Source organism: Hyposmocoma kahamanoa, unplaced genomic scaffold, assembly GCF_003589595.1.
Source record: "Hyposmocoma kahamanoa isolate Upper Pololo Valley unplaced genomic scaffold, ASM358959v1 86, whole genome shotgun sequence".
NCBI lineage: Eukaryota > Metazoa > Arthropoda > Insecta > Lepidoptera > Cosmopterigidae > Hyposmocoma > Hyposmocoma kahamanoa.
Window position 1 is genome coordinate 906,955 of NW_020654289.1, and position 21,835 is coordinate 928,789.

The window sequence follows — 21,835 nt, forward strand, 5'->3', positions numbered from 1 at the left end:
AGGCCACTATGGTTCTCATGGCCTCATATTATTTACAATATTATTAATTTACTATTATATTAGTTTGTCATACCCAATACTCTATACAAAAACTTCCCATCATCATCATAATAACAGTCGTCGATCTTGTAAGTTGCGCCTTTTTTGTATGCTTTCTTTGGTATCCTAATTCTCTTTGTATAATCTATTTTGATTACATTATTTTCTGTTGGTTTAAACTCTGTTAATTCAGCTTTGCTATCCCCGGTAAAAAGATCTACTTCATGATGACTGTCCGCTTGATTATTATTAACTTTAACAGGTTCAGTAGTGACCATGTCTAACATCATTGTATCAGGCAAGTCAATTTCATTCCCTTTATTTAGGCGCTGTTGAATTTTAGCAGTTAAGTCGTCTAATGTTACCCTTTTAGAATCTTTCTTTTTTCTTTCATTACATTTGGGCATCTCTGGATCTGTCTCTACTGCTGCTGTGTCTTTAAGAGATTCCTCTCTAGCAGCGCATCTTTGTATGATTCTTTCAAATTCCCCAAGTTTCTCTTCTCGAGTTATATCTATTTTTAAGGACTTCTTACTTAATGAAGGTATTTTCCTCTCTGAGAATTTCAGGAAATGTCGTCGTAAATCTTCAGGTATGTCTAAATGACCTTCTTTCAGTTCTTTCCAATTTCTTAACGCTGATTCATCATGACGGGCTATTCTGGCTTGTGAAGCTGGTTTCCAAACATACTTTAGTAGTTTCTGTAATAATAAAGCAATAATTAAATTATGTTTACAATAAACTAGACGACTTTCGAAAACTAATTGATACCAGTATACATCCATGGGATGTACCCAAAGTACCTTGTGATAGCATGCTAATACAAGGTACTATGGATCTTGTCACTTGAATGATACAAGGTACTATGGATTTTGTCACTTGAATGCAAAACGTAAAATTTGAAAATTAGCATAATCTGATTTCATATCTTGCAGCTTTGATATTCTTGTGAAAACTTGCCTTACAATTACTTAATAAAATGTAAGAGTGGCCTTCTGGCCAATTCATATATTTCAAAATATGGAGTCTCTCAATGTTATTAAATGTGACTATGGCTCAGGCACTGTTTCGGGGTATAAAAACCTTCACTTTTTGTTTACCTTAGCAACAGGAACTGTGATAGGAAAACTCTCGGCTATCCTCTCTGGAGTCCATTCATCGGGATGCATTGTAGCTAAATGTCGAATTTGCTCCTTTTCACTCCAAGTCAAAAGGTTGGGCATGTTCTCTTTAAAGTACTTTTCCTTGATAATTTGGTGACGCAACTCATGCTTGCCCATTAGGGTTTCATTCACATGTTCATTGTAAACATCTCCAACCTGTTATATAGACAATAACCAATCATACAATCACTTTCATCCAAAAGTATTACAATTTCAGTGCTAATTCAATAAATTGATACTTTTGACTGTGACTTACACTATGCCAAGTTAATTTTTTGGTCATTTTCTGCTTTTAATGTAAACAGTCTTATTTTATTTGTTAATACAATTTTATGAAATTGAATTGAGTGAATTTTGTGAAAATAAAGAAACAAAAAACAAAGTTTGTGAAAACAAAACAAACAAAAAATTATATGTTACCCTAACTACATATCATTTTTTGTTATCAGAAAGAACGTGTGCCAGTTAAAAATAATTTGGTCTTTCACCCTAATAGAAAATATGAAACGTAACACAAACCTATAATACACTTACTTTGTAAAAGTCACTTTCGGACTGTTCAACATATTCTTCCGCATCACCATCGTCGATTTTGATCCCATCTTCTCTGAAGGCCTTTAGTCTATTTTGTAAGCCGGGATTTTGGGGGACGAACCTCCGACTACGGAAATTACGCACAATAACTTTATCGCACACGTAATATAAATGCTTAAAATTTATAGAAAACATTGTTAAGCACAGTACTTTGTTTGTTTCGTTATTGTATTACAATCACATTACAATACATTTACGAATAAGATTCACAAATATTCTAACCCCAAAATTATTAACGTTACTTTTCTTTTCGTTTATTCTATGGCCCAGATCACGAACCGTTCAGCCATGGCATTGTTTTAATCCACATTCTGTTCATTGCACCCATAGAGAATCATTTGTAATTTTACTTACAATTTCTTACTAGTATTTTATTAATTGTGTAGATGGAATCCATTTCAAAAAATTTAAAAGTCATTTTTGCAACTATATGTATTTTAATTTTATTTAAAGTACCTATATAGGTGGTCTAATTTTAGCGGAGTGCTTCAGTAAAGAGGTATGTAACTATTATTAAAAGAATGGGGCGTGTTCTCACAGATGCTGATTATGTTTTGCATAATAATAATAAATAATTATTTGTTCAGGCATTACAAGCAAAACATTTTGCGTACCAATACCTACCCTTTAACGTAAGTACTAATAGGTAAACTGTAGATATTAAAGAATAAATTTGTTAGAAATAATTAATTTGTAGATTGCAGGGAAACGATTTATACGTATCTGTAAAAACCCCTTTTTATCATTGAAAAGATCTTATGTGAGATAATAACAATACCAAAGCTAAAAAGGTGCTATAAGGTTTAAATGCTCAATAATTTATAAGATATCAATAACGATTAAACTGATTGTTTAACAACTCTCAAATGATTCGTAGTTAATGAAATGAGTAAACGTTGATGCACTTTCCAGATATTTATTAATAAAGACAATTGACGTATATAGTGGATTACTCAAAGAACTTTATTCAATGAAAACATATTAAAAAAGGTCGTAAATTAGTTGGAGTTGGTGGTGGATAGAAGATGTGGAAAGCTGCTTAAGCTTTGTTGTTGTTTAATTAACCTAGATAAACACAAATAAATAAATTTGTAAAGTTACATACTTAGAGTTTTTCTTTTATTGATAGATTTCAAACATAACAAACAAACAGGTTCTAGTTGTCATAGTAACCCTTTTTTTAACATCTCTCAACAGAGACCTATTTGTTCTGAAATCCTCTTAATCCTGGGTCTGGCAAGTGGTTTCCCGAAAATAAATATCAGCCAGCTAATCTTCACTAGTCACCTTGTCGACGTTCAGATCACCACAATTCACCAGCTCTCTAACAAAAAATGTCGCACCCGGATATATTTAGTACGACGGTGAAATTCAGGATTCTCTGCTAGCCTTATAGCATCTTCGTTATCAACTTTTAAACACGGAATCTTCTTAAGATTAACAAGATCCTTTATTACTCGAGACAGCCATATAGTTGCTCTAGCAGCTTCGCTAGCCGCTACAATTTCAGCCTCGGTAGTGGAAATTGAGACACTTGTCTGTCTTTAACTCAACCACGAGATGGCTCCTCCCGCATACATGCACAGCACCCCGCTTGTGGATCTTCTTGTGGATTCTGGAGTGATGATATCTCCCGCATGATCAGCATCGCTGTAACATTCCAAAATGCCTTGTTTGTTTATGTTTTCTTATACTTGATACCTAGATCTGGTGTGTACTGCAAATACCGCATTATGTGCTTCGGTCGCACACAGTCTGCTTCTTCTGGTTTTTTCAGACTTTGTTTCAGGTCTAGTGCATACCATTAAGTATGCCAAGGCTCCAAAGATTGATCTGAAATTATTTTTCATATAACTCATATCCACTTATTTTGCTTGACGTAGGGTACTGTCTGTTACAGTCGGCATCGAGACCGCTTTACAAGTATCGATCCCAAATTTCCTCAAGATCTTCAGTACATAAGAAGTTTGGAATATTTTGAATCCATCTCCTCTGCTCTCTATCTCTATACCTAAGAAATAAGAGACAGGCTTTGTGGTTATCTTGAACCGACCATTGAGTTCCTTAATTAACTCGTCTAGCAGAACTTGACTTGATCCAGCGACCAGACCATCATCCACGTAGGTACAAAGCCACAATCACTTTTCCGAACGCTGTTTTTTTTATCAAAAGACATGAATCTGCTTCACTTGTCTTAAAACCAATTTCATTGAAGAAGTCTGTAATACAACGGTTTCAGCATCGTGGTGCTTGCTTTAGCCTATAAAGACTCTTCTGCAAAAGATAAACTCGACCCGAGCCGTCGTCATAGCCTTCCGGTTCTTTCATAAAATTTCTTCATCCAGAGACCCATATAAGAAGGCAGTTGTGATATCAAACTGGAGCATTGCCATTCCATCGCTAGCTGCTACACTGAGCACAGAGCGAACGGTTCCCATCCCAGTAACCGGGCTAAACGTTTGTTCGTCGTTAATGCCCTTTTTCTGGTGAAAACCTTTAATTACCAGTCTTGCCTTATATTTGTCTACAGAGCCATCAGCGTTCATTTTAACTCGAAATACCGACTTGCAGGGTATGGCTTTTTTCCTTTCGGTAGGTTTACAAGCTTCCACGTATCATTCCACGTATCAACTGCCTCTGTGGCCGAACGGTTACCATGCCGGACTTCCATGCAGAGGTCCCAGGTTCGATTCCCGGGCCGGGAAAAATATTTGTATGGCCTACATTTATTTCTCTTGTGAGTTTGGGTGTAATTTGTGGTTGTCTATGTGTGTGTCCATGGCACCCGCGACACAAGGTTTCCCTAGTGCGGGGCTATGTTGAGTGTGATTATTATTATTTTCTTTTAATGAGTTAATATCGCTGTCCATGGCTTACTCCCATAGCTCCTTCTCCGGGCTTCTAATTGCATCTTTATGCGACGTTGGCTCGTTGTGTCCCATTACAGCATTCACGATAAAGTCTTTGAATCGATCTGGGGCACGTAATGAGGAGCGATCACGAAGTATCGATATCCAGATAAATATCCATAAAACGCAACGTGTAGCTTTCTTTTGCATTTCCTTTCTCCTCTGCTTTGGTACATGCGCAAAGCATAGTGAACCAATTATCCTCAAGTGGTTTCTCTGAGGCTTCTTATTAAGCCAAAGTTCATAAGGCGATTTGTGTTCAACTGTAGTTGGTCCTGTTCTATTCAAAATATAACAGTAGCATTTACCATCTCAGCCCACAAATTCTGAGGTAACTCTTCATGCGCGTGCATCATTGCTCTAGCAGATTCGACTATAGTGCGGTTTTCCCTTTCGCTACTCCCATTCTGTTCTAGCGTGTAAGGCGTAATAAGCCTTTGCTTTATTCCACTTTGTTCAAGTAGATCTCGTACTCTCTTATAATTGTATTCTCCCCCATTATCATTTCTAGCCTCAGACAGCATTTGTTTCAACTTTTTATATACATCAGATTTATTTTTCGAGAAATAAATATATCTGTATCGTGTAAACTCATCCTTGAATAATACGCAGTATCGATATCCAGAAATACTTGCAGGGAAGGGACCACAAAAGTCAGAGTGTATACGTTCACCAGACTTGGTAGCTTTTTCGCGAACACCAAATGGTTGTCTATGTGCTTTTCCAAAAACACACCCTTCGCATACATAGTTCTCGATTATCTGACGTCTTTATTCCTGTTCTCTCTCTATCAATCTTTTGACATTTAAGCTTTTGGCACTTCCAGTTAAGGTTCGAGTCCAGAGTGAAGCCAAGGAACCTACTCTCATTGCATATCGGCATCGGATTGCTTGCTACACACGGAGGAACTGTGAGACCTCGACCCGAGAAAACCATGATGTTGGATTTAGTGATATTCAGCAGCAACTCATTCGATGAAAACCACCTCTGGAGCTGCTCACACCCTTCATCGATTCTCTGTCCCAGCTGTTCGTACGTGCGCGCGCTAACTATAACCGTTGTGTCATCCGCAAACAGTACGGAGAGGCCGGCTGTGATGGCAGTGGGAAGGTCATTTATATATAATAGAAATAGCGTGTTTCCTAAGTTCACACTGCCAGGAACGGACTCCAGTCTTTTACCGTTCGAGGATAATTTCACCACTTGCTTACGATCCGATAAGAACGACGTGAGAAGTTTGTGGCTCTTACCCTGTATTCCATAATGATATAACTTATCCAACAACAGTTCATGATTAATCACATCAAAGGCCTTGGACAAGTCACAAAATATGCCCGCTATTTTATACTTCTCATCCAGACCGGAAACTAAGCAGTCAAATATTTTATGTGCCGCGGTAATTGTAGATATCTTCTGCCGATATGCAAATTGCTTATCTGTCAGCAATTCATTGTCCTCAAGGTGGCCCATTACGTGGGAAGATAGGATAGATTCCAGAATATTAGATATAGTAGGAACAATCGTTATTGGTCTCTAATTGTTCACATCACAGTTGTCACCCTTCCCCTTGAAGACGAGACACACCCTGGTACTCTTAAGCACATCCGGGTACACACCGGTGTCAAAGATAATATTAAATAAGACTACTAAAATGTCTGAGATAAATGGCCATATGTATATCAATATATTTAGTGATATGTCATATTTGTCAACAGTTGAACGGGTCTTTAACATCGACTGTACCACTTTATCTATAAGGCCCCGTGTGATGGTCGGTGGAGAGAAAGTTGGCACATCTGTATTGTGCAGATGTTTGCAGATGTATTGCCTACACATAGACAGATCACTTTCAATTATATATTTGGAGGCTACACTTAGAAAGTGTAAATTAAATGTGTCTGGAACCATATTTATTGGTATATCAATTTGAGAGGATATCTTTGAGGCTGATGTTTGATGATCTGGTTTTTGTGCCTATTTCGTCATTGACTACATTTCATATTTCCTTGGATGGAGTTTTGCTTTCTACCAACCTCTTTTCAATGTAAGTTTGCCGGGCACGTAACGTCTCAGATTTAATAAGATTATAAGATTATTGTACAAATATTTTGCTGCATCACCGCTTCCATCTGCGGGTCGTATCGGCTTTTGTGTTTTACCAACCACAATATCCATACCTCTTAGCAAGGCTGTCATTCGGTACTTCCATGATACCCAGTTGTGGCCGTCTAGTTTTGTTAATTGAATTTTGGTAAGCTCCATTTCACTCATTACCTTGCGGGCCTGGGCCCATAACCAGTTTTAGTTGGTGGTTGATAGAAGATGTGGAAAGCTTAGGCTTGTTTAATTAACCTAGGTAAACACATTGACTTACAATTATATGATCGTCGGGTCCGCGCTAAAAAGTGTCCGAACTTATAGGGCGTTAAAATCGTATACAGAGCGTCATTCACGCCTTAGTCTTCGTTTGTTCGACTGACAGCGAAGCAAGCAAAATTAGACAGTACTGCGATGACATTACAATTTAAATTCAACGTTTTAGCTTTTTCATATTCCTTTACATGTCACTACGTTTAAATAGGTTGACTTGGGACATTTTTTTCGTGGTTTTTGTATTAGACCCGTCGTCCATTTATTTGTAAGTCATGGTAACCTTTTTTTTTTAACAAAATTTACAACCTAAAAATCAGCACGAGACTTCGTCAATGGGTACCTATTAAAATACAAAAAACCGGGACTTACAATCGATTTCATAAAAAATTTCTAACTTAAAAAATCCCGCCCTGTATCATGTCTAGCTCAAAAGTTCCCAGTGTTAGGGCAGAATCGCCTCTGTGGACGGCAGTGGACTCAGAGCGGTGGATTTATTAATAAAATGCCTTGAATATTTGGACACTACATAGTTAACGGCAATCAGTTTCGAGGTCAGAACATACCTGTTACTTTCCATTAGAGAGAGTCATTAAATTAAACTGCTTTTCTGCTTCTGTGTTCAGACAGTAACAATAATTCAATATCTTATGACAATTTGCCAAGAGTTGACCAAGAATTTCAAGCAACCATAAAACAATATCACAGCTAGTGCTTTGACTGAATGTACTTCTATTTGAGCATTGCTAGCGTACAATAAAAAAGTCCCATAATATCTTTCCAATATTTTTTTATAACACAACTTGATAATTTTGTCAATAATATCTACATATAGGTACATTTATCAATTGCTATGGAAGTTACGTAAGTACAATCTATAGCTTTTTAGAATAAATTTCATTCACAACTATGTATGCCATCTATGAAAAACTGCTAGTTACTTTGTTTTTAATCAGTCGTGGCAATTCTTGCGAGCAGAATTTTAATACTTCAACAAGTGCGTCACACGACTAACTCGGTCCCAACCTATTGACGTCATTTGAAACTGGGAATTCCGCTACTTGATTTTTTAGGGCTCTGGGTACAGACCACTTCGCTAAAATGCTTGCGGTTTATGTTTTTGTATTTATTGATAATTTACATACGATTAAATCCTTTGTCTGTAGGGTATCACAATCACTCGATATATTAATCACCTCTGTTGTACACGGGTCTCTACGTAGAGCGATACGTTTTTAGCAAGAATATGTCAAGCATGAGGTATGTAGATAATTTTTTAGAAAAATCTTTACCGTCGTTTTAAAAGTATAAAATATTATTATTTTTCCTTCCGTTTCCTTTATTTTGACATTGGCATAAGTATTTTAATGCCTTATGTTAAATAATATTGTTGCACATATTTTGTTTTTTGTTGACGGAGTCCGTGGTTGAATTGCTTGCACAACGGTTTTCAGGGTATCGCCATCTCTGAGGTCCCGGGTTCGATCCTCCGTTGGGTCAATGTAGAAAAACTAAGTTTTCTATATTGTCTCGGTTCTGGGCGTTTGTGGTACCGTCGTTATTTCCGATTTCTATAGCACAAGTAGTGCTTTAGTTACTATACTTTGGGTTCAGAGCTACGTATGTGATGTTATCTAAGACTATTACAGGGGTATAGAATCCAAATCAAGAAAGCGACATCTTTTCGTTTCTACATCTTCTTGCCATCTATTAGTCACAAAAAACTACTGGCTGTTGGATGGTATTACAATTTGCAAAAGCGAACGAAAAACAAGTCATAACTCCGTAACAAAAAGACATAATACGATAGACACTAACGAATTAACGAGTCCGCCATTTTCATAAGTTTGACAGTAGAGTAAAAGACCTAAATTTGTATCAGCCGAAACGAAAATCTTAACAATAGAAAATTATCGAACCATGCTTGTTTGTTTTTATATACCAAGTAAAAGTAGGTATCATAATTAACGAACAAACCGAGATATTAACTTATATTTTCCATCAAAATGTTGACATGTTGGAAACCAGAGCAGTCTTTTCGGCGTATAATTTGTAAACATGTAGTCCAAAACAAAAACCGCATTTAAAACGCAAACTTATCTCCATGTACAAAAAAAATAGTTGACAATAATACTTTAAACTAACTAGCGGATCCATCAAAAGTTACGTTTACCCTACAATATATTGAAAATCTTGCCTAGTTCAAAAGTCACATTTCTGCTTTTTCGGGTTTCTCTTCCATGTTGCTGGATCATGACTACGTTACCTAAGACGTCTTCAACAAACTGGTTGTACATTTTTTCCATTTTCAAAGGATTAAATTAAAAAAAAACAATAAAACTTTCAAGCGTAATCTCCTTACAAAAACTTACAATCACCATATTGAATCTACGAAATAAAATGCGCTGTGATTGATTGAAATTTACAATATCATTTTTGTTTCTAACCTAATTAGGTCATTGTCAAGTGTGCGCCTTACCCCCGTTTTTTCGGAACGATTTTCAGAGTATCTAAGTACGTCTCTGCGCCTGGAAGCAAAGAACGAAACAAACAAAATGATATTCGTAGTCATAGATCATACACTCTATATTTGTTCATAGTTTAAAAAAAGTAAATTTTGGATAGAGACGGTTTTGCTTCTATACCCCTCATTATATCATTATTTATTTTTTACGAAATAATTCGTGGAATACCAGCCCGTAAAACCGTTATATTTATATGATGGAAGCAACATGTTATGCCTCACTCTTACGAGGAGGTCCTTTCCATGCCCACGATGGTCACGATCTGAAGAAGAAGCCCGCCAGCTGCCTTCCATGCACACCCACCTAAATTATTTTTAATTTAACTTGTTAACATAAACTGAGAGTGAATATGGAACTATAAAGTGGTCATGAACCAAGGGTATTTAGACTTATTTGGCTTTATTACGATTAAAAATAATAATATTTAGATGGACTATAGGATGGATTAATGGAAAACGAAGGATGCATAAGTTGTGTTCTATAAAATTACAAAGCATTTAGCAGCGATACATAGTTTCCGAGATGAAAAAAATAATTGCCAAAAATAACGTGTTGTTTTTTCACTGTCTCGAAAATTATTCTCAACGCAGCAGACAACCAAAATACGTTATTTGTTGACCATAATAATATAACGATGAAAATAGCTTAATTTACTGCTTGCCCCGACCGTCCACGGCGTCCACCCTTCATAATAATTATGCCGCAAGTATTCTGATTAGCAATTCCACGCCACTCCATGCAATCTACTCTTAAACGTTCCTCGCAGACGCAGTCAGTTCGGCGTGGCGCGAGATTGAACGCACGCGCACCAGTGACTTTGGAACTTTTGTTTACGAAATAGCGATTTTTTTTCACGTTTGGTATCTGTTTTCGAAGTGTAAGTACTTTTCAATTTCTTTTTGTAGGACACGTTATAGTTAGCGCTTGTTAATAATTAATTACATAATTTAAAAAATTAAAAACTTAAGGTTTTTTAATTTTTTCCATCTATTAATTCGTTGTAAGCAGAATTATAACAGAACTTCTATTTCTTTTTATCTAAATAATGTTTTAGGAACAGTAGCAGCATCATGGTCTAAGTGTTTTTGTAAATATAAGTTTAGAAACAGCTTTAAAAGTTAGTACTTAACCGCTTGTTAACAATAATAGTTATGGGATAAGTAAAAGTAGGTAATTTAAGAATACCAAGCGTTAAACTGAACTTAAATGTTACCTACAATATACAGCTGAAAACACACAAGGGAGTCACCGCGTTATTGACATGGAATCGCGTTATGCCGGTTACAGCCGCTGACGTGTAACGCACACTTTTACACTAGCTACGCTGTTCCACAATTAAAAATTTCATATTTTATTACAATTTGATGCTTTGTACTGTGTACTTATTATTATTTTAGACTTTGGACCGTCCTTATCTAACTATAAATAAACAAGTAAAAATACTTTATTCTTGAAAACAAAACGTACACACATTATTAAAATAAAATAATTTCCTAAACTGTGTCAAAGACATGGTAAATACTCGGCAGTTTCCTGGCTTTCAGGCTTCACAAAGAAGAGTATATTGGATATTAAAATTGTATAAATAAGTGTTAAAAAAATTTCAAATTTGCACTGCAATAAAAATATATTATATGTATATACCGAACTATATGTGTGCTTAACATTCTAATTGTAAGTAGTTGTCATTCACAAGTTCTATTTCTTAGTACTACTTTTTTAAGGTTTTTTTTTTACTAGTTAAGTACTACTTTTTAATTTTTTTTTTAAATAATCTTATTATAACACTTACGTCGATACGAACACATGCAACGCGCTACCCTCGAAAGTGGTGGCTGAAAATCACTGCTTTGTTTTTGGGCAAATTTTTTGGCTTGCTGCAGCACACACAAACTGTTGGTTACTAGGTCAATAGTATTTTTTTAATTTAATTTCTTTTTGTTATTTTTTATTTTCTTTTCTTTAATTTTGATTTTACTGTGTTTGTCTTTTAATTCTTTTACTGTATTATATTGTTGTGTGTTTGTGATGCAAGACAATGAACGTTTTATCCATCTATCTATCTATTTCGATATCATTTTGTATAATTCGCAGTTCTGACAAATTTCTAGTTACAGTACAAATAAATCAAAATGTATTCTTTCACATTTTGCGAGTACATTCTATTAAATTTTAACTGAACTTTAGTCATTATTCGTGAGGGCAATAAATTGTACCTAACTACAGAAGACTTAATTAAGTTATTAAACTTAATTAAGTTAATAAGCAATTATACTTGTAGCATTGACTTACAAATAAACGGACGACGGGTCTAATACAAAAACCACGAAAAAAATGTCCCAAGTCAACCTATTTAAACGTAGGGACATGTAAAGGAATATGAAAAAATCTTGAATTTAAATTGTAATGTCATCGCAGTACTGTCTAATTTTGCTTGCTTCGCTGTCAGTCGAACAAACGAAGACTAAAGCGTGAATGACGCTCTGTATACGATTTTAACGCCCTATAAGTTCGGACACGTTTTAGCGCGGACCCGACGTCCATATAATTGTAAGTCAATGACTTGTAGTAACTTTCATTGGGATTTATCATTCATCTCATATACTTTGGGATTTATTCATTATAATAATAACGCACACACTCAACATAGCCCCGTACTAGGGAAACCCTGTGTCGCGGGTGCCATGGACACGCACATAGACAACCACAAATTACACCCAAACTCACGAGAGGAATACATTTAGGCCATACAAATGTTTCTCCCGGCCCGGGAATCGAACCTGGGACCTCTCCGTGGCAGTCCCGCGTGGCAACCGTTCGGCCACGGGGTAAGTTTATTCTTAAGCTTTATGCAATTGTTTTAAAGCTGTATATTTAGTTTCAAGGCGAACAATTATTTAATACTTCCTTCCTAACTTTGTTTATAAAGAATTGGGTATTTGGTGTGAATTTTTCTTATGTAGTATTATTCGTTTACCGTGTCATTGATCATCGATTAATTGCACAATCTTATTTTGAAAGAACAAAACATTTGGATTCGGTGATTATTCTTTGTAATGACAATATTAAATTGAATATCTACAAAGTTTTCTATCGCACTAAAACTAAATACATACTTGACATATGAAAATCAGTCCACCACCGTCACCGTTGGAGATAAGCTCTCCCAATTTGCGACTCTATTCCGTGCCTTCTAGCCACCCTTCTAAAGCCGTGAGTTCATCAAGCCGGGAGCGTTATTCCACGTAGTGTTTACCAAATATTAACATAACTTGTTTATTTGACATTTAAAAATGGCTAGAGCCGATGGACTCTGTCACAAACCTCTCCAACTAAAATGCGTGGAAAAGTTTTCTGTTGTGACACAGTAAACATAACCTAAGTTGTTTGAAATTATTGGATTTCACCAACGTTTAGGCAATTTTTTTAGTTAAAATCATTAATTTAATCATAAAATGATCATTTATTTATTCAGAATCATTAAATGTGTAATATGAGAGTGCACAGCAGTAGAGCTCCTTGTGAAAGAGTTCGTTGAGGGAAGTACTGCCATCTTACGTATTTCTGTCGCCAAACTGTGATGTGAGCATTGCTGCGTTTCAGCTTTCAAGGGTGAGAGTGCTGGTGAAATTAATTTTGTCAATTTATGTCTCAAGTTGACGGGCGCAGCGGCAATGCCTCTCAGATCTTTATGATTAACGACAGTAGGCACTAAGACATTAGACCCATTAAAACAAAACTATAATTAAGTAACGACTAAAACCCACCCTGACTTCTCTCTAACATTCTTCCATTCGGTCATCACACTGTGACGATGCAGCGAGAACGGTTGAGGAGAGCAAGCACGCCCACTCCCTAATGGGCGACAGTCGGTACAGATTCGATCATAAAGGGAAAGGTCAAAAAAATAATGATTGAGAATAAGTCGCATGAACCGGATAAAAGAAAGTTAGAAAGATGTTCGAAGGAAGCGACAAGAGCGAACTCTAACTGAAATCATCTTTATTTCATAAGCAAATTCCGTTTGAATTATCATATTGATTAAAATTCTACTACTAATTCGTAAGGGAGATTCACCTGAGAAAAGAATGATCAAGAAACTCTAGGTGTTGCTCTTTGTAAATCTACAATTGCACACATTTGTCATTTACAACATTTATTTCCAATATTATATATCGATACAAATTGCTAGAGCTAACCGGGTCATTACCACGGAATTTTGTCAACCAAGTGGAAATGCGTTTTATAATATAAACCACGTATAAACCTTTAGTGTTAAGTTTTTGTTTCACTATAGTTTTAAATCTCGCAAATGGCGACATAAAAAAAAACATCATTATTAATTAGGATTTCTATTTAAGATTCTCGCTTCTCGCATGACCTAAAAGATATTTTTTAAATGCGAGTAGCGGTGTTCCCTAGCAATGACACAGTTGGCCGAGGTCAGGGACTGAGGTACAAGAACCGGCAAAAGATACTTTTTTATTATTAATTTATTTATTTTAACAGTCAAAGAACCTTTTAAACTCAAAGTAAACTAAAAAAGAACATTAATTTTAAATTACAATTATAATAAGCAAAATATTTTGAATTCTATTTCGTTCAGTTATTCTATTAGTATATATCTAAAACTATTAAAACCATTGACCTAGGTTAATAATTAAAACAAAAGTCACACTATTCTAATTATCATCTTCATCTGAAGCGTCTGGATCATCATCATCAACCACTACATGTCTTGTTAATGGGCACAGAAGAGCGTGAAGCACCTGACATGTTTTCCTAGGGTTGTGAGCCTATAGGATTTCATCACGCAGTTTTTTTTAAACAAGGGAAACCGTATATTGCGAGTGCCAACCACAAATTCCTCCCAAACGCGCGAGAGAAACGATCAGGAATCGATCCCGGGTCGCATGCATGGTAACTGTTCGACCACAGAGGCAGTCTTCATTCTTTCTTTCAGTTTTATTTCAGCGTTAGTAATGCAACTAAATATTCACAAATGCGTCTTGATTGCACATCAATACTAAAAATCATAAATTACCTAAAAGATTCTGTATTTGAGGTTCAAAACAACAAACACTTACTTATTAATGAATGCCGTTAAGACAACATAAAACTGTTAAGAAATACATGTAAATCTTTACGTAACGACGACGTTGGACGAGATTTTAATTGCTACATCGAGAACGAATACTAAGTAAGGTAAAGAAGTTGTTTGTTGTTTTAATTATTTACAACTGAAATAAAAAAGTACTATTTGTCTTTTCCGTCCTTTTCGGATGTAAGCTCATTTATTGAAGCCCCCGATAATTTAAAATTTTCTAATACTTCAGAAACTAACAACTCACGAAAGTTTTATTGCAATCGGATAAATAATGAAACGCATATAGGTCAAACGTACAAACAAATATTTATTTATAATATTTTAAATTCCTAAAGTATTCGATATCGACCGCCAATGGAATCTTAGAAGAGGTCCGTATGTCGTAGCGACTACAAAAATAGAAGGTACATGAGATGTCATAAACGGGGTCCACGGGAGTCAGATAGTGAGTTTTGACTTTCCATAAATGGAAAAGATTTCACCCTAAGGCATAAATTTGAAAAGTTTTTTTTATAACATCGAGTGACGGGACGAACAAGCGTGCGCCTGATGGTGTCCAGTGCCACTTAGAGCTTTATATCGCAAAGATCTGAGAGCACTGCCACTGCGCCCGTCATCCTAAGACATAAGTTGACAAGTCCCATGTGCCTGTAATTTCACCAGCACTCTTCGAAACCGGAACGCAATAATGATAACATTACTGCTTGGCGGCAAAAATAGATGGCAGAATTTCCCTGGACAAACTCTTTCACAAGCTGAGGTCTACTGCTAAAGTGCCTGTAATTTCACCAAAATGTATAAGAATATGGGAGTTTCAAGTCACAATTAATCCGCCGTGTTGAACCAATGCACTTCGAGGACCCATACGGATAAGTACCATTGAATTATGCAATGGTACTTAGCACTTACTTAGGAAATACCGTAACCACAACTTAACGCACTGTTTATGTTACCTCTTAGGCATTTACTGTTTTCTAATGGTAATAAACAACCCGTGACATGGAAATCATCAGACGTTCACAGATTCCTTCAAAACTTGGCTTTTGGTAGTAATAATTACAAGACTGGTAAAACTTTTATTAACATAATCTTAATAGAAGTATATTTTCAATAAAGATATCATAATATATTTATCTTACCTATATCAGGTGATCAGACAATTTGCAATGTGACTGTGCCGAAGTGATTCCTTAATGAGCGTTTTTAATCACGTATTAGGTATAATGACAGTCTTTCACTGGGGTATGTAGAGTCTAGGCATGTGCGCGCCGCAGCACCGTGGTGCGTCGGCGGAAAAAAGTATCTTTAATGAACATTTATCTAAACAAATTTTACATTATACATACAACACTATACACTCCATAGATACAAAAACTATAAAAACAAATTGTCAGTAGTTGTACGTTACGTAAAAATACGAGACTAAACGTATCCGATGCAAACATAGCCATTTTTGCGCAAAAACTTCTGTATTTTCAAGGTTAACTTTCAATTAAATTGAATAGAAAATTACATTTAATTTAATTTATCGTGTTGGTACGCATAATAGTGAAACGATTTTATCTTTTCACATTATTTCACATTTACGTTTTAAAGAAAGCCTAATTTAAGACCAATATTTTATAAATGTAAAGCTTCTTTTTACCGCCGTCGACCGCTGTTCACTTATATCACCTAATCGATTTATTAGCCTGTCTTTCTTAGATTTTGTAAATTTTAGCTACCACCAACTGCCACCTTGGATGTGAGAACACATTAATTAACTGCCCTCAAACCCAACGATATATAATATAATCTAATATTGAAATAATTATTTTAAACGAAATATTTTCTCCTTTGTAATAGAAATTATTAACACCGAAATCGTTAATTGTACGTATATTTTATTATCATAAAAACCTTCATTTCATCCTTAAAAACTTTTAAAAAACCAATAGTCTTGTTTTACTATAAAAACATAATATTTTTCGCGGTGCCATACAAAGTGCACCACTGTGCACTGTGCGCCGCCGACGACGATTTTTCCACGCTACCTCTGCCTAGAACTTGACCAGCGTAAAACGACGTGGCGAAACTTTGTTTTATTTTAATGAAGTACCTACCAACTTCTTTGTTACTATTTGCTACATTTCAATACGACATCTCCACACAATTAATTTGAATTAAGTATGTCGCTGTCCGCTTACGTCCTATTCGTACTAAATTTGAATTGAGATAATTTATTTTTAGGTGATGTTTTTTACAAACATTCTTTAAGTTGAGTACTTTGGTAATCAGTTACTTTCCGTAATCAACGTAGACAATGAATACAAAGGTTGATTTAAACAACGAGTTAAAGAACGAGTTTTTTAAAACTTCAAAAGTATACGCTGATTTCACGCCAATCACGCCGCGCACCGCCGACGATTTTCTATGGTCGCACATCCACCACTCGCATTATTTTTACATACATCCGTTTATATACTGCTCTTATTGAAGGACATCCTCAATGCGTTTAAGATACGTACGCAGAAGTCTACCTATGCCCATGTTTCCTTGGACTTTCACTCTATAAATTTGTGACGTCATTCTACTAAAATCCGCCCTTTTAGTGCTTTTTAGTGTCTTTTTTTTAATTCATCCATTTATCTCTGTATTAAACTGTAAATTACAAGAAACAAACTACGTAGCAAGTGGGTGGGCTCTGTCTGGCTGCTTTTTTATTTTATTTTTTTAAATACCAAAATAAGACATACAACACTAACTTGTTGTCAAATCGGAAAAATATAATTCCCTATTGAAACTAAGGAGTGGTTAAATCTGCATCACAATGATTTAGCGGTATTCATTTCGCCTCACAAAATGTTTTCTAAGGTATCAAATATGATGTTATGGTCATAGGATTATGATACTTATAGAAATGAAGATTAGTACTACGTTTTGGTACATTAGCATTTTCTATCTCTGTATTACAACACATTTTTTTGTGTGAGTAAAAACACGTCGTAAGAAGACGCACGTTTGTTTTTATGGAAACTTGATTTCAAACTTGTTTTTGCTGTTACTTTTTATGCAATAAACAATCAGTTGGTAGGACATTTCAGAAAAATAGAATAACAAATTCCACCTGGAGTCCTCAAGAAGATTTATTGGGACAATAGGAGCCATATAATTTGGGGCGTACTTTTTTTCAATACCATGTGACGAGACGTACAAGTCGTGGCTGGTGGAAAACGCCTATCCATAGCAGCTGTAGTGCCACTCAGAGGTTTAAATCGCAAAGATATTAGGAACACATCGCATGACAGTCACTCTGAGACATAAGTTGACGAGTCCCATGTGCCTGTAATTCCATAAGGACCCCGATTCAGAACTCTTCGATATTATATCCAACAGCGTCTACTGAGTTATGCAAGACCGAGTTAGTCGGTGAAATAGATCATAAGAAAAGTGAAAATCCGTTTATATACATTTTGAAGACTTTAAAGACTTCAAATATAGGAATGCTCTAAACAAATTAATAAAATTGAACAAAATCCAGACTTTATTTAAATTAATAAGAGATAATTATTAATACAAAGATCGAACACTCAGAAAAAATTCCGTCGATCCGGTCGGATTCGAACCGACGTCTTCTTGCATACCGTGGCAGACGCTATACCAACTAAGCCACGGAACGAACCAACGGACCTCACGAATTTTTCTATGTGCTTGCTTCGTGTCTTTGTACTTGGTCTTTCAACGACTTTTTAGTCGTAGCGCCATCTATGAGAAATCTTTAACAGATTTATCACCCAGTTAGTACCTTTACAGATACCAGCCCTCTTTCGATCTTTGTATTAATAATTATAACAAACTAGTGGAGTAATTTCACAAAAAATAATTGAATATCAATTCAATAAAAATTTAATTAATAAGAGATTTCCATATTAATTACTGTTTTGTAAACAATAGGACGTTCGGTACCTTTCATTCGATAACTGTGTTCAATAATGTTTGTAGCCTTATGGTTGAGCAGTTTGAGTATTCATACAGGAGTGACGTCATTTCGGTTCGCTTTCGAATACGACAGTTGACGTTCGATTCGGGTGTTAAGAATAAAAAGGAAATTAAGTCGTACGATTTGAAATCGAATCGGTCGACAACTGAGTTATCGCAAGGTTCTAAATCGACCCCCGCACTCTTACTCTACCAAACCGGAACGCAGTAATGCTGACATTACTGCTTGGCGCAGTGGCAGTGTCCATCAGATCTTTGCCATTTAAAGCTCTTAGTGTCACTGCAACTGTTGTAGGTAGGTGTGTCGCTCACCATCAGGCCCACGACTTTTCCCATCATACATTTCAGTGCTTGTCAACTTATGCTTGTCATCATATGTTTCAGCACTTTAAAAAAAAATTGTCTAATGAATTTGGAGGCCATCATTATCACTAGAGACATATTTACCATTTTCTACATATGTCGGTTAACCTACACCGATATAATTTTCACAGTATTATAGTAACAGCTACAGCTCCTTTTGAAAGAGTTCGTTTAGGGAAGTACTGTCACCTTACCTCTTTCTGCAGCCAAGCGTAATGTGAGGTAAGGGTACCGGTAAAATTATTGGCACATGGAACTTGTCAACTTATGTGTCAAGGTGACGGGCGCGAAGGCAGAACCCCTTAGATCTTTGCGATTTAAAGAGCCTAAGTATATTAAGAGTAGAGGGGATGTTAATATTCCGAGAGTCACAAAATGTAAACCCTAGGACCGTCAATTCTACTCGCACTTGGTCGACTTCTATTTTTATAAATAGAAGTTGAAATGTATATTTAAATGAAGGTTGTATTTTTTACCTGCGGACAAAAACTGAGGCAATTATCGTCTTTAAATTATGCTTTTAAATAACTCGTTTATAATTGTAATGGGAACACTCAATACGGATTTAGAATTGTAATTGTTGATAATGTTTTGATATTTAATAAAGACAGAAATACAAATTAAAAATCACGTGGAATGTCTTCTATGAGATTGATTGATTTTGAGACGTTTTCGACTGCATGCCTGTAAATATCGACTTCGCTCATGCAGTCAGTCTGGCAGCAGCCTTATTAAAACAGTAAAAGTAGTTTTTTAAAATTTATATATTCATTAAAAATTAAGAGTATCTTGCAACTGATTGTGCTACATCAGCGCTTACCTATTTAAAATGGAATCTGCAATCGATGAACTGCTGATCCACCGATTAACCTGTGAACGTTCATTCGATCAGGATTTCTTTTTTTAAATATTAATGAATAATAAATATCAGGACAACATGTGAAAGGTGTACATATCGAGTTGTTAGGTTTTCTTGATTGTTACACATTGGAGTTATAAGAAGAATTGTAAGATTCAGCTCACACGGACCACTAGGTTTTCAAATAAACTTAAAGATTTAACTAGATTCTCGGCAACTAGACCTACCATATAAAATAAAAAAGTGGCTGCCCTCGTCCATAACTGGTAAGTATTTAGGTGACCTAGCTCAAGCCCTTAGGCAAGCGCGTGAAGCGTTAAGTTTATTTTATGTTAGTTTCTGATTTTGTCGAACCAATAACCTAAGTTGAAGTGAAAAAATGCAGACTCATTTCTACCAAATATTAAAGATGGTTGATGTCAATTTGCTTCAGTAGAAAAAAAAACACAAGTAGATTTATAAATTTCTTACAAATGGCACTACGGCAAAAAAGTCGTTAAAAAACAACGGAGAGATTCGCAAGGTACGTTGGTTCGTTCCGTGGCTTAGTTGACATAACATCTGGCACGGTTTGCTAGGAGACGTTGGCTTGAATCCAGCCGGGTCGATGTGCATTTTTCTAAGTGTTCGATGGGTTCTTTGTTTAATAATTATGACAAAGTAGTAGAGTAATTTCACAAAAAATAATTAAATGTAATGGTGGTAAAATAATGTGTCATTCAATACTTAATTAAAAACTAAAGTAATTAAAGTATTTTGGCTCTGGCGTTCGAAACCTGAAAGTAGGGCAATGTATACGTTCCTATAATAAGATTCCGGTTGATATTCAGTTTGCCATTTACGAGGTTTAAAACTATAGTGAAATAAAAGTTTTAGACAAAGATTTTTACTATACAGCTTCAGTGTACTTGGATGACAAAAATCCATGGTTGTGAACCGTTTAGTTCTTGCAGATAGTCTTGATCTAAGATGTTTGAAATAAATATTGTAAAGGATAAATATAATAACTGCCTCCGTGGCCGAACGGTTACCACGATCGCTGAACCTGCCATACAGAGGTCCCGGGTTCGATTCTCGGAAGAAATGTTGCATGTCCTACATTTATTTCTCTCATGAGTTTGGGTGAACTTGTGATTGTCTATGTGTGCATCCATGGCACCCGCGAATTTTTTTCCTAGTGAGGGCTATGAGTGTGTGTATTATTATCATTTTGGTAATCTATTTTACAATCTCGCTTCTCCCATGGCCTAAAAGATAAATTTTTTATTATTATTATTATTAATATATTCTTACAAAGAGCCCTAGAGTTTCTTGCTCATTCTTGTCAGGGGATTCTGCCTTAAGAATGAGCAGCCCCCATATCTTTCTACATTAGTTTTGATTATAGTGACCATCTCTACCGACACTTAGGGTTCTGCGTATTGTAGCAATAGTTTTAATTATAGTGACCATCTCTACCGACACTTAGGGTATGTGAGAAGGGTAGGTTCTCTCAGCTTTGGTTCGGACACCAGATCAGCCAATGTAGAGGGTTGTCATAGACCGTTGTCACTGACTTCAACCGGTTCTCAAGAGGCTAATGCCTTGGATGAGCCGCCCGGGTGCACGTACAGTACCTTCCCTATTTTCCAATAGGTATCGGAGCTCTAGACACGCTCACTTCCCGTCACGCATTGCACAATTAAGGGTTGCCACCGCTAAGCCGTCGACTCTAAAGTCCATTACCAAATCTCCTCAATGGTGGCGGAGCTTTATGGCACGTTGACTTCCCGACGCCAAAAAGCGGCATTTCTCCAGTTCCCAATAATCTAAGCGGCTAAAGGGACCGGAGGATATCTTACGAATGAGCAGTAGGGTTTAATCAATATGTTAATTTCAAGTGTAATTTGCGTACCTATGAAATAAAGAGTTTGAGAGTGCCAGAGTGA

At 35.9% G+C, this 21,835-nt stretch overlaps 2 protein-coding genes across 2 annotated transcripts in view; one reads left to right on the forward strand and one right to left on the reverse strand.

The window, feature by feature from the left end:
• Positions 1-59: 59 nt before the first annotated feature.
• On the reverse strand, positions 60-6,175 carry LOC113234846. The gene is made up of 5 exons (XM_026470369.1): positions 5,441-6,175; positions 5,014-5,238; positions 1,737-1,910; positions 1,140-1,358; positions 60-740 (listed from the first exon to the last, which is right to left on the reverse strand). The coding sequence occupies exons 1-5, from the start codon at positions 6,173-6,175 to the stop codon at positions 60-62; spliced, it is 2,034 nt and encodes a 677-aa protein (XP_026326154.1).
• Positions 6,176-10,340: 4,165 nt separating this feature from the next.
• Positions 10,341-21,835, forward strand: part of LOC113234768 (alpha-tocopherol transfer protein-like) — a 40,358-nt gene continuing 28,863 nt past the window's right edge. The window contains exon 1 of the mRNA XM_026470239.1: positions 10,341-10,477. The gene's annotated coding sequence lies outside the window, so the exon portion shown is untranslated. The remainder of the gene's footprint in view (positions 10,478-21,835) is intronic.

What these genes read in the sequence shown, in the direction of transcription:
- LOC113234846 (XM_026470369.1), bottom strand. Translation starts at nt 6,175, where the DNA reads ATGGGCCACCTTGAGGACAATGAATTGCTGACAGATAAGCAATTTGCA. An exon ending in GAGAACTATGTATGCGAAGG is followed by an intron (nt 5,239 to 5,440) that starts GTGTGTTTTTGG and finishes GTATATAAAAAG; the next exon opens with TTGAAACAAATGCTGTCTGA. An exon ending in TCACAGTTCCTGTTGCTAAG is followed by an intron (nt 741 to 1,139) that starts GTAAACAAAAAG and finishes TTATTATTACAG; the next exon opens with AAACTACTAAAGTATGTTTG.